The sequence below is a fragment of the Microtus ochrogaster genome, unplaced genomic scaffold (genome assembly GCF_000317375.1).
Source record: "Microtus ochrogaster isolate Prairie Vole_2 unplaced genomic scaffold, MicOch1.0 UNK74, whole genome shotgun sequence".
NCBI classification, from domain to species: Eukaryota; Metazoa; Chordata; class Mammalia; order Rodentia; family Cricetidae; genus Microtus; species Microtus ochrogaster.
This window is the reverse complement of record NW_004949172.1, coordinates 1,710,612-1,724,273: the sequence shown is the minus strand read 5'-3', so window position 1 is coordinate 1,724,273 and position 13,662 is coordinate 1,710,612. Positions and strand designations below refer to the sequence as shown.

The 13,662-nt window shown below is 43.0% G+C and overlaps 1 protein-coding gene across 1 annotated transcript in view; it reads left to right on the top strand.

Moving 5' to 3' along the window:
- The first annotated feature begins 3,276 nt into the window (after positions 1-3,276).
- The window catches only part of LOC101992947 (cytochrome P450 2B1-like), a 23,282-nt gene continuing 12,896 nt past the window's right edge, over positions 3,277-13,662 (top strand). The window contains exons 1-6 of the mRNA XM_013354871.2: positions 3,277-3,457; positions 9,229-9,391; positions 9,527-9,676; positions 11,742-11,902; positions 12,593-12,769; positions 13,211-13,352. Of these exons, the coding sequence (XP_013210325.1) occupies positions 3,287-3,457; positions 9,229-9,391; positions 9,527-9,676; positions 11,742-11,902; positions 12,593-12,769; positions 13,211-13,352 (964 nt within the window). The 5' untranslated portion in view covers positions 3,277-3,286. The remainder of the gene's footprint in view (positions 3,458-9,228; positions 9,392-9,526; positions 9,677-11,741; positions 11,903-12,592; positions 12,770-13,210; positions 13,353-13,662) is intronic.

Sequence of the window (13,662 nt, the reverse complement as noted above, 5' to 3'; positions counted from 1 at the left end):
TTGGAATGGGTGGGGCAAGCAGGAAGCACCTGTACTTGATTGTCACGGCTTAGATTCTTAAGACCTTAGCATTTTAAAGCCCCAAAGCTAAAGTGTTCCTGGACAGTAAAGAATTACAGATCCATGATAGGACAGATTCAGACATAAAAGACCTCTAAATGGGTCACGGTGTTAGATAAAGCATGTAGGCTTGGGAAAGAAAAATAAAGAGTATACAGAGTCATAATATAAAGTTAATGCTTTAAAAAAAGGGGGGGAGTGGTAAAGTCTTTAAAGAGACAGAGTACAGGTAGTTATAGATTTAAAAAATGAAGAAAAATAAGCCACATAAAAATGGAAAATTCACAGAGAGTCTAGATTATGTATTTTATTGTGTTTTCTTTGAATTTTTTGATTGTAAAGGAGCGCTAAACCAGCATGAGTATTATAAAGGTATTAAGACTTCAGAATTTGGGTCTAAGGGTATGATGCTTTGGAAAAGAGGTTCTTCTTTTGTTTCCACAGAAGACGAGAACCTGTGGATTGCTACCAGGCCAATATGGTGTGATAGACCACGTCCTCCTGAAAGGTTGCTATACACAGCCTCAAAAACTTTCTTTGCTCAACTGCCGACTGAGATGAACCTAGCATACAGGATACACCATAAAAGACCTGATTAACAGTATCCCCACACAGTACGAAGCAGTTTGGAGAGAAAAAACTGCTCCCATATTCCAAAATATTGTTTATAAATGTTCTTTTACATTTATATGATATAGATATAAATAATTTGCATTGATATGAATCTTGGTTTACTGATACTAATTTAAGGTCAATCTTGCTATATCTATATGTATTTCTGCTCTTGATTAAGGTATTGTGATTGTGTCATTCATTTAAAAATGTAATGTATAATAGGTTGTTGATGGATAATCATCTATAATAGTCAAGTTTGTAGTCATGTTACTTAGATTTTCTAGATATATAGAGATATATTTCAGATAGGCATTCTTCATATCTTTCAAAAGGTACATAATATGGCATTTAAAATGTTTTAATAACTTAGGGCTTTTCATGACAGTGAGACATGTCTGCTCCTGGCAGCACCAGCTACTTTAAGAGGAAGATGGGCATCAAAGAGGCTCCTTATGGAGTTTGATAGCCATTTGGGCAAGAAACTGCTCTTGTCTGGACTGTTGGATAAACTGGACACAAAGAACCCGCAGAGAGAGGATTGATGAACTTGACTAAAGGTGAGATGATCTTTCGGGGTTCCTGATTCATGAAAGAGTCTGTGAGACATTCTGCAGGACACAGCAGATAGTGACTAAACTGTCTTTGAAATTCCTGTTTCATGGAAAGTCTACTGCATACTATGGGCCTGAAGGCTGAAGATAGATGCCTCAATGGTACAAAAGAACTTTGGGTGACTGTCCAGGCAGCGAGATGTCTCTGTCATTTCTAGAGTTTTGGAAGTTGCTTACTTAAGTAATGTTATATCCTTCTGGAGTCTTAGATGGAGTTGAAGAATGGTTAGTTATAGTTATAGTTTTCCTTAGTTATGATAAAAGATAAAATAGATATAAATATTGTAATTGTAATTCTTGCTTGATAACTATTTTGTTATATGTAATTTTACTATGTTAAAATGAAAACCTTCTTTTTTGTTTAAACAGAAAAAGGGGAATTGATGGAGGAGGGTCATCTGTCTATCTGTTGCTTTCATTGGTTAATTAATAAAGAAAACTACTTGGCCTGATAGGTTAGAACATAGGTGGGTGGAGTAGACAGAACAGAATGCTGGGAAGAAGGGAAGTGAAGTGGTCTGGTCGCCATAGCTCTCCTCTCCAAGATGGATGAAGGTTAAGATCCTTTCCAGTAACCCACCACCTCGTGGTGCTACACAGATTATTAGAAATGGATTAATCAAGATGTGAGAATTAGCCAGAAAGAGGCTGAAACTAATGGGCCAGGCAGTGTTTAAAAGAATACAGTTTCCATGTAATTATTTTGGGTGCAAAGCTAGCTGTGTGGGAGCTGGGCAGGAATGCAGCCTGCCGCTCCTTCTTCAGAGATCTCAAAAGTCCACTCATTCCCAGTTAGCTCTTCTTCTCTCTGCCTCATGCTTGTGGCTTAGGATGGTGCCTTTTCATAGCAATAGAAAAGTAACTAAGGCACCAGGAAACTGCTCTACCACTATGGTGCATCACCCAATCTTTTAAGGATTTATTTGGACATAGGGTCTTGCTAAGTTTCTTAGGCAATGGTTGATGCAGAATCTCAGCTTTCCTAATGCAGAGATGAGAAGCAAGGGTGGCCATGCCCCACCTTAGACCTCCCTTTCTTAATAAGACTTCACTTCTCTTTACTGGAGATAGAGATGGGGTAAGGAAGGGGAAGTAGCATCCTTCTTGTGAAGTTCAGCCAATGCCTGTCTGATGTTGGTAGCAGAGTTATATACTTCAGTGATTCAGGAAGGAGAAAGGTCAGGAAACCATGGTGATTTCATGCATTGCATCTGTTTCTCTCTGACTTCGTCAAGGTGTCAGAATAGACTTGAATGACCCCAGGACATTTGTCCTGCCAAGCGGGTGATCTGGTACTGAACTTGCATAATTATTTTAATGCAGGATTCCCAGTGGGAGCCATGAATTGCATTTCATACAGTAGCTGTCACAATCTTCACATTTTGGGGAGATATATTGCCTTGACCTACTAATAGAAGTACATACAGGTTAAGAACCTCTTTCTTAGGCCACACAGTGGATTAGAACATCAGCCTGGGATACAGAGGGAGACCTTGTCTAAGACAAACAAACAAAGAGACCAACATCCAAATGTATTTTGATATGGGACTCCCCTCTGTATGCTGTCAGTACAACTGGTTAATAAAGGACTGTCTTGGGCCACATGAACATAGAACTTCACATTCATATTAGAAATGACTTTTTATATATAAAGCACACAGTAAACATGCACAGGTTCCATGTCTGAGAAAATAAACAAACAGAACTGAGCTGGCATATGTATACTCACCCTCAGAAATTGAGGCACATTACTCCCTATGACATTTTGTCCTGTGGATCTCAATCATGGTGTTCTTGCCAACATCTAGGGTGAAGGTAAGAAGATTGGGAGTGAGCAGATCACTGACAGCCCAATCAGGAAGTATGGTACTCACACTCCTGGACAGTGAAGAGACAGGAGGTGGGAACAGATGAAGTTGCTCAACTGGGTGGAGATCCAGGTCCAGCATAAAAGTCCTGCTGGAGTATGCAGTGAAGTGGACGGTGCTCAGACCAGGACCATGGAGCCCAGTGTCCTGCTCCTCCTTGCTCTCCTTGTGGGCTTCATACTACTCATGGTCTGGGGCCACCCAAAGGCCCGTGGCCACCTTCCACCAGGACCCCGTCCCCTCCCCCTCTTGGGAAACCTCCTTCAGATGGACAGAAGAGGCTTCCTTTACTCCTTTATTCAGGTAAGACCTGACCACAGCCTATGCCATATGGGATTAGCCCCATGTTTGCTCCTGAAGATCACCCATTTGGGTGAAGAAGGAACTCTTTCCAGGCAGTAGGTTCAGGTGGGAAGGCTGCTGAGTGAAAGATGAGGTGCTGGTTGGTGGTGGATGGTGCTCAGGTTGACAGGTGTGTCCTTGCTGTTGGACAGTGTGAGACTCTGTGCTTGGAGTGTGAAGGGTATTGGGGTGTCATGGCATGCACCAAGAGCTTACAGTTTTCCTATCTGATGTTCCTTTGTTACAAAGGAGAAAGAAAAATGTCATAGGCATCCATATATCAGGTTTTCTTCTGCCAACACAAGGGATTAGCCTGCTGTATTCAGGAACACAGGGGATGAGAGGCAGGTCAGGAGGTGGGGTAGGAAGGGAGTGCTTATCAGTTATAAACACAAGGACCATTCAAGGAACCATCCATGGCACAATCTTTTCTAATCTTCACATGCGAGATTTCATGTCCAATTACCACTTGTTTATTAATAATCACTAAGCATCTTTGGCTCCACTTCCCATTTAGAGTTCTAATTTGGTGACAGCAATCCCAACTCTTGCTACCCCCTTGGTTTTTAATATATCACCCACTTGGTCCAATGGCGTATTCATTTGTTTATCATTTTTTATTGTTTAAGACAAGATTATCTTCATTTCTCAGGCTAATGATGTTTCTGAGTTAACATCTCACATGCTGGATTTAACGATGTGTGGTACACCTAGGTGCAAGTGTTTTAAAAACGGGCTTTCCATATGTTGGAAAGGTCAAGTTAACATCATATTTATATTTTATTCTTTATGTTTGTTTGCTTATTTTGTTTATTATTTATTATTTGGTTTGCTTTGTTGTTGTTATTTTCTTTTTCTTTCTTTCTGGGTTTTTTTTTTTGAGACAGGGTTCCTCTGTGAAACAGTCCTGGCTGTCCTGGAACTCACTCTGTAGAGAGACTCAAACTCATCAAGATCCACCTACCTCTGCTTTCTGAGTGCTGGGATTAATTTTCATTCTTTGAAAAATACAATTCATTCATTTCTGATTTTCTACTCCACTTCTCTGTTTCTGAAGGCTCTTCCTATTTGGAGGTAACTATGGTTGCATGAGTGAGTGTGCATATGGGGGCAATTGACTGGAAGGTGAGCAACTTATGAACAGCTACATCACTGAAGCTTTTCTACTTTTAGCATTTCCCCCAGCATACTTAACTGCCCAGAGACTCACAGGGAGGGCTGGTGACATCCTGTCATGATAGCACAACATGCTGCATCTTTTCCCTGCAGGGACAGTCATCATGTCCTGCAAACAAGATTCCCAGGGGTTGGCAATGTGCTCTGGGAAGGGAATTCCTAACCTTTACAGAACTCCTTAAAGAACTGTTCAAATCCACAATCCAATGGACGTGGCAATCTGGGAGCTAAGCTGACTTTCTTAACTGTCAGGAGATAAGAGTCTGTTTGTAGATTGTAGAATAAACTCATAAAATTCAACTACACAAGTTTTCTGCTCATTTGGGTGATATTGGATACAAGGAAAACAATAAGATGTAGGAGGAATCTTCTTGTTGGTTCCTGGGCGCTCAGCCACAAAATAATCACACAGAAACTGTATTAATTAAATCACTGCTTGGCCCATTAGGTATAACTTCTTGTTGGCTAATTCTTCCATCTTAGTTTAACCCATTTCTAGTAATATGGGTATCGCCACGAGGCTGTGGCTTACCGGCTAAAGTTCCCAGCATCTGTCTCTGGAGGCTCCATGGCTTCTCCCTAACTCTGCCTTCTTCCTCCCATCATTCAGTTTTAGTTTTCCCCACCTAGATCTGTTCTATCTTATCACGGGCTTAAGACAGTTTCTTTATTAACCAATGTTATTCACAGCATACAGAGGGGAATCCCGCATCAATAAGAATTTTAAGATTGGTTGAGAGTTCAAACAGACTTACATAAGAGGCAGGACTCGAACAAATCACAAAGACTTTCTAGGAAGATGACATGTATGAAAAAAAAGCCATTTCTGAGCAGTAGCGGGTACTAGGGAAAAAGTGGAGCCAGGTGGATGAGGTCACAATGTGATAGGGGAGAGGCAGGCATTGAATCTGTAGTTCATTAAAATGAACTAGCTTGGTGTGAGCCAAAGATGGTAAGAACTGAAGTGATTCAACTAAACAGGCAAGAGAAAGTCTCCTCATGTCTTTATCTCTTTTCTGTTGCTACCAAAAAATTACAGAGGATGAGTTCTTTATAAACTAACGGTTTATCCTACTCAAAATTGTGCAGTGTGGCAGTCTAAGATCAAGCAGTCCATTCTTCCAATTTCTAGCGAGAAAACTTCTTATGTGTCACAATGGAGGAAAACCTGTCACATTCACAAGAGGCTAATCATGTGGAGTGCCTTTGTTTAATAATAATCCATTCTCTAAAAACCCAGTCCTCTCTGTGAGATCAGCATTAACATAATGTATGGATTATCTGCAAAGACCCAGTGCCTCTCACTAGGTTCCAGCTCCCAAAGGCTCTGACACTTCTCAACAATTCCATATTGGGGGCTAAATCAACAGCAGAGCATCAATGAAGGCATAGCACATGGAATAGGCAAGAGGAAAGAGCAGCTGGTCCAGACAGATGCCTTTGGATGTCAAGTGGTGGTGATATCCTGTGGTGAACCCCAGACACAACCAGCTTGGCTCTCTCAAGTGTGTTGTGGATGAGCCTGGAGCCTGACTCAAATACAGCTGCTAAAGGCTGTGTCAGCTCCATAAGTCCAAACCCATGTGCAGCTGACAAGCCCTCTGGAATGTTTCTTAAAAATTTTTCTTTTGGCTCAAAAAGCTGAGATTTTTTACTAGACATCTGTGTTGATGTAAGATGATTTTGTGGGCTTTAATCATGGTGTGTTTGTTACAAAGACTGAGTCTTAATGATAACAATTTTTTTTGGCCAGTAGTAGAGACACAAAAATGAGGTGAACCATCAAAGCTACTAATAAGATTAGAAATCGCCAGCATTTTGTCACATAACACTTAATTTTTTTTAATAAACAAACTCTATTATTGCTACCTGGGGGACCAGTGTCGCAAAGCACAGGGCTCCAAATGAATCCATGGCATTGGCATGACCTAAGATTTATCTATCCAAAGGTGCTAGGGAGAAAGGCACTAACACTCTCTCAATGGTTTCCTTCTTTATTCTCTATTCTTCTTGTCTTCTTCCTACTGTATACATTTTTCTCTGGCTAATATAACCCAGAAAACTTTTCAGGCAGTATAGGAATCACAATGTGGTTACATTCCATCTTTCAATTGAATGATTATAAGAGATTTAGATCAAACCATGGTTTTTATTGCCTTTTCATGATTAAAAACAAAGTCGTTCTGGTATCCCACTTACATTTACATCTAAGTAACTTGTTAGATTAACAGAACAGGAGCAAGCAGGAAGTATTTTATCTCAGGCAAATCTTTTGTTTGCAGGCTGCACATTGTGATTACAAAGAAAGCAGCAATCGTTCTACTATTTATCTTGATGGACGATTTTATAAGGAATCTTAAAGGAATCACAAACCTAAACTTTTATGCGTGAAAACTAGTCAGTTGTACTTTAAATCTTTAGGGTGCATATCCACCCATCAATAGTTTCTCGGGACATCGAGGGCAGGAATGAGTATAAGGAGTTAACCATCACCTTTGACCACCAATCAACCCTAGCCAGGAAAGTGTGTCAGCCAGCAACAGTTGGGCTGCCTTGTGTTTTTTACCCTAACCTGATCTGTGCCCTTGTGAACATAATATTGTTTTCTGGGGCTTTTCATCATAAGGCTGTTATCAAAACATATGATTTAACCTGAAATTGTTTTAAATGTTTGTTTTAGCTAATGATGCACACAAAAACTTGAGAATGTGTATTTTAGCATCAACATAAAAGGAATTGAGCCAGCCTGGCTCCTGGGACACAATTGTTTCTCTTAATCATTAGTTTGAGCTACGATCTATACAGCTACATAAGTGAAACTCATAGGTGTTGTGGATGTCACAACTCAGGTGTGTGGGTTCCCATGGGTCTGTGAAATGAAGACTCAGAGATGCCTTAAAAATGAATTTAGCCTTTCTTGGCTACAGGGCGGGTCAGTCTCTCTAGAGAACCTACAAGACTGATCCATCAATACTCAACATTCAGGACTAACCCTTCAGGACTCAGCCTTCAGGAATGACTGTTTTCCCTTTGCCCAGGGCTCCTTTATTGTTCTCCAATTTTCACCTAGCAAGTACATGTCCATATCCTCAAAACATCCTGACTGGGCCTCTAAAGAGATGATGCAAAAGAAATTACCTGATTCAGGATGAACCACAGTTTTCAGGGTTTCCTTCTTTTTTTTTTTTAAAGATTTATTTATTATGTATACAACATTATGCCTCCATGTATGCCTGCACCACAGAAGAGGGCGCCAGATCTCATTACAGATGGTTGTGAGCCACCATGTGGTTGCTGGGAATTGAACTCAGGACCTCTGGAAGAGCAGCCGGTGCTCTTTAACCTCTGAGCCATCTCTCCAGCCCCTCAGGGTTTCCTTCTAACCAAGTTCTGCATAGGCTTTGTACCCACTGGAAATTCTCAGACAGAGGGCAACAAGAGAAACAAAAAAATTAATTGCTAACAAGAGATGGATAAAGCTAGGTGCTAGCACTCTGGAGCTGGACCAGGTGTAGTCCATCAGGAATGTTGCCACACATAGGCCCTGCTCTGTCATATTTCCTTATATTTACTTTCTTCCTCAACACTGTGTATAAGTTAACATTATTATATCAATTAGACAGTAGAGTTTACACTTGTTTTTGTGTATCATTAACTTGACAAGTTTAACTTACACCGTTGTTATGATCTGAGGCTTTTTAGTTAATTGCTGCATAAGATTCCATGTTGTGGCCCCATCTAAAAACATAAATACATCAACATCAAACTTATGCAGAGCTTTTTCTTAGCATTGTCCCCTAAACAACCCTGGTCACTGACCATTTTCATAGCCTTTCATTTCTATTAGCTGAAGTGCAATCTAGAGAGAGTAAAAGTTACAAGAGGACAAGGGAGGGTTGTTTGCAAACCCCTCACCATACTCCTCAAGGGCTCTCAGCACTGGAGGGTTATCATGTTCCTGGGACCAATTCCCTGTAGATGACCTGATGGTAGCAGGTATTTCCCTAACTGTTCATACTGCAGTCAGACTCACATTCAAAACCACTACTAGGTGACTATCACTTTCCTTCCCATGTAAACCAGTGGGTGGGTCAGGGCAGTTTTCTCTGAACGTTGTCAGAAGGCAACAGGCTGAAGCTGGACCACAGGAAGCATGGTTCACCTGGCCAGACTGAAGGGTATGGGCACGGAACTAATGCACATCTGCATCCACATCTGTATCTATTATTTTTGAGGTAGGGTCATGTGCAGGTGAGACTGGCTTCAACTGGATGTGCAGACAAGGATGACTACTGGTTCTCTGGTCTCTACTTCTCTTGTGCCAGGATTATAAACAAGTGTTGCCCTATCTCCCTACTCTACAGTGCTGGTGTCCTGATTAGGAAATCCAACCAATTAGTGCAGACCCTGCCTGTCTGGAGAATTAACCTTCACCTCTTAGAAAGGGTGGCCAGAGAAGGGGTACCTACTTACCAGTCTGTATCTAGGTTTTTTCACAGTGTAACAACCATGTCTGCACTGACTAACCACAACCCTTGTACCCTTATGCTTGGCAGCTTCAAAAAAAATATGGAGACGTGTTCACAGTGCACCTGGGACGGAGGCCCGTGGTTATGTTGTGTGGGACAGAGGCCATAAGGGAAGCTCTGGTGGACCAAGCTGAGGCTTTCTCTGGCCGGGCGATAATTGCTTTGTTTGAGCCAATTGTACAGACATATGGTGAGATACGGGACAGGGTGAAGTGGCAGATGTGGTCCGGGAAGATGTGTGTTAGAGGTGGAGCCCAAGCTGTGGGGAAGGACTCAGGGTCTTCCAACTCCCATTGTAACCACCCATGCTTCACCACGTTCTTAGGTATAGTCTTTGCCAGTGGTGAACGCTGGAAGACCCTTCGGCGATTCTCTCTGGCCACCATGAAGGACTTAGGAATGGGCAAGAGGAGTGTGGAGGAGCGGATTCAGGAGGAGGCCCGATGTCTGGTGGAGGAGCTGCGGAAATCCCAGGGTGAGTCCCAGAGAATGGGCAGAAAGGAAGATGGTGACACAGGGACCTGAGTGTAGAGCCAAAATTAGGAAGAGACATACAAGGATATAGAAACAAAATGGCACACAGACAGATAGACAGATAGACAGACAGACAGACACATATATACACACAAACAGAGGTACACACACAGAGGGAGAGAGATACAAAAGACACACTGACTTTGGAGATGAGGAGATTAAGAGAGAGTTGGGAAGAAATTCACAAGAGCAGGAAAGAAACGTGAGGTATTTTGTTTCCAAAATATCTCAGAAGCATGTACTGCCCATGGTGGTCACTTCTCTCTAAAAAATCAATCTGTGAATTAATTCTCTATGTCAATTGGATAGTTTTGGTGGACACTCGCCCTTTCAGAACTCAGAAGGTGAGGCAAGATGATCATGAGCTCAAGGCCATCCCTGTCTACAGTATGAGGTCCTGCCTTTGATGTGGCTGTGGCTGAGTTGTGCAGAGCTTACAGCACCACATACAGTGGGCATGGTCCTGCATGTGTGTAATCCCAGCACTCCAGAGGTGGAGGCAGGAGGATGAGATTTCCAAGGTCCTCTTCTACTGCACAAAGTGTTCATCCAAGTTCTTCTTTTACTGCACAAAGTGTTCAAGACCATTTTGACTTAATCGTTGTAATTGTCACCTATTCCTGCTCCTCTCCACGGTCTTCTCAAAGTCAAACACAGACCTTTAGTTGATGAGGGGAATGGAGCAGGAAGACCTGCAGACATGGCCTAAGCAGGGAACTGTGTTTTCTTCCTTGTGAGTGTGCTGGTGAGCAGCAGTGAACACAGAGGCTCATGGGAGTTTGATTTTGGTAAAAATCAGAGGTACTCTGAGGTTATTTTAAGTTTGTTGTATCAAGGGCACATTGGTAACAAGACTGTTGCTTGCACCTCCATTTCTTTACACGGGTATTTGCCATTTCTTATTGACCTTTCTCTGGAGATCTGAGAGGTCAGTGTGGAGGGGGAGGAAAGAAAGGTGCAGAGGGTGAGAAGAACAATGGGAGAAAGAAGTCAGTGATGGAGGGACCCAGAGGAAGAGAAACAAGTTGAGAATCAAGCTAAAAATGGACTAAGAGTGAAGCTGCTGAGCTCCAGGAAAGTATCCTCATAGGATCAGAGACCACAGACAAGACAGCCCCAGGGTGAAGGGCAACAGTGGCCAAAGACTGCTGTACTGACAACAGCCCTCCAACTGCCAGCGTGCATGACTGAACATGGCACACAAAGGCTACAGGCAGCAGTGGCTGATGGCTTCTAGAACACCACAGAGCTCAGAAGTCAGAGAAAAGAGAGGTGGAGGAAGTTGAAGTTGGAGAAGTGATGGAGGAAGTTGCAGATTGGATGGAGGAAGTCAGAGAAGAGATGGAAGAAGTCAGATAAGGGAAGGAAAAAGTCAGAGAAGTGATGGGGGAAGTCAGGGAAGGGATGCAGGAAGTCAGGGAAGTGATGGAGGACGTCAGGGAAGGGATGGAGGACGTCAGGGAAGGGATAGAGGAAGTCAGGGAAAGGATGGAGGACGTCAGGGAAGGGATGGAGGAAGTCAGGGAAGGGATGGAGGAAGACAGGCAGATAGGCATGGAGTATACAGGGCTTGTAATTGACACAGCCATCCCTGAACTCTTCTGTGAACCATTCCTGCCAGTGGCAGTTAGCTAGCAGTTCAGAGTGAAGATGTCATCCTGGGAGGAGGAGCATGTGCAGACTGACTGCACTCACTCTATCTCTTGTTCCTAAAATCCTAATTGCAGCCATGTTCCAGCCATGATTAGCTGAGTTTTCTTGGTGAAGGTGCATCCCTATCTGTATATAGAAATAGCATCCCACATCCTGTACAGTACTGAGGGAGTTAAATAAAGGGATGCACGCATCTCTGAGTGAAGAGCCCACATTCTTATGTGCACCATATAAACAAATGTGTTGCTGTTCTAGTGCAGTGAGTGGTGGGGACGACTTTACAGAGATGAGTCTGAAGCCAAATACTCCCCTAATTCTGTATTCCCTGTCTCTTGTACTGTATCCTCCTTCAGGAGCCCCCCTGGACCCCACCTTCCTCTTCCAGTGCATCACAGCCAACATCATCTGCTCCATTGTCTTTGGACAGCGCTTTGACTACAAAGATCGTCAGTTCCTGCGCCTGTTGGATCTGCTCTGTCATACCTTCTCAATCATCAGCTCATTCCATGGTCAGGTCAGTAGGTGGGAAGGGAGGAGCTTTGAAGGCAGAGGAAACAAAGCCTGCTTTGTGAGTGAAGAAGGGAGTGTCTTATGGCTGGAAGGAAGACAGAGAAAACATGGAACAGCAAGGAGCCTGTGACCTGGAGGGATGGAAGGAAGGAGGATCAGAAGGAGAGAGGGATGTTGAGCAAGACCTGAATGCAGAAATACAGAGCCATCTAGACATGAGAAAACGATGACATGGGGGATACAGCTGTTACTTAGAGGACAGAGAACACACTATTTCATGCATGAGCCCTTGAGTTCATCCCCAGGACTTGGTGGTGTACAACACATGAAATTCCAGCATTTTGGTGTTAGAGACTGGGCTATCAGAAATTTGGGCTGATCCTAGGCTAAATGTTGAATTTAAAGCCTGTGTGGCATTAATGTGTTAAGATACAATACCTCACAAATGAAAACAAATTAAGACAAAACCGCAAGGGGGAATTAGAGAGCAAAGAAGAGAAAAAGGGAGATACAGAGAATGTAAACTGAAGGCTAGAGACTGATTTAAAGGCATGTGTATGGTGTGCATGTAGGAGAGGTGTGTATGTGTCTCTGTGTGTGTGTGCTCCTCATGACGTCTGTGGACCTAGGTGCACTGCCCAATTCCTGAGACGTGAGAACCCATTGTGACCTGCTGGGCCCTTCTTTCTTGCAGATGTATGAGCTCTATTCGGGTTTTCTGAAGTTCTTTACTGGAATTCACAAACAAATCTACAAAAACTTGCATGAAGTCCTTGAATACATTGGCCACAGCGTGGAGAAGCACCAGGCAACCTTGGACCCAAACAATCCAAGAGACTTCATCGATAGCTACCTTATACACATGGAGAAGGTTAAATCCTGTGTGAATGAGATGGGATGGCTGAGAGTGAAGGCCGAGGATGTGAGTGGAGGAAAAGGGGGCAGAGAATGGAGAGGAGAGACAGGAAATGGAGTGGAGGAGATGCAGAAGCGTCTGCAAAATGAAGCAAATAAAAAGGAAGAGAAAATGTGATATGGAGAAAGAAGGGTGGGGAAGAAACACAGGGCAAGGGACAAAAAGCAGAAAAGACCACAGAGGAAGAGAAAGCCTGGGAGACAAACCATGCTAAACTACCAGAGAGCACAGTAGAGAGAGAAGACAGAAAAGAGACCAAGTGGCATTGTTGAGGACTGGATAATGCCATGTGGTCCAGATAGTGAGACAGAAGGACAGTTCCCTGGATGTGTGTGCATCTTCCTGCATGGCTTCTGTTACCCCTGACCCTCCCTTCTCTCTCCCATCTGGAACCAGGAGAAGTCCAACAAACACTCAGAGTTCCATTACCAGAACCTCATGATCTCTGTGATTTCTCTCTTCTTTGCTGGCACCGAGACCAGCAGCACCACACTCTGCTTTGGCTTCCTGTTCCTGCTCAAATACCCCCATGTTGCAGGTGAGTCACAGGCAGACAATTGGGGAAGCTTCTAACTCCCCCTTTTCTGCAGAGGTTTGTGTGGATGAGAGAGACATGGGCCTCTTACATTTGAAGCTCTAAAGGCTTTGCTCAAGTTCTAACCTAAGGCAGTGCTGTGGGTGGTGTGTGAATGAACACTCAGCTGGTCCATTTCCATTGTTTTCTGCTATAACTTAAAGGTTAGATCATCTGTCCTTCCTTCCCTCTTTCCTTCCTTATTTCTTCCCTTTCTTTCTTTCTTTCTTTCTTTCTTTCTTTCTTTCTTTCTTTCTTCTCTCTTTCTGTCTTT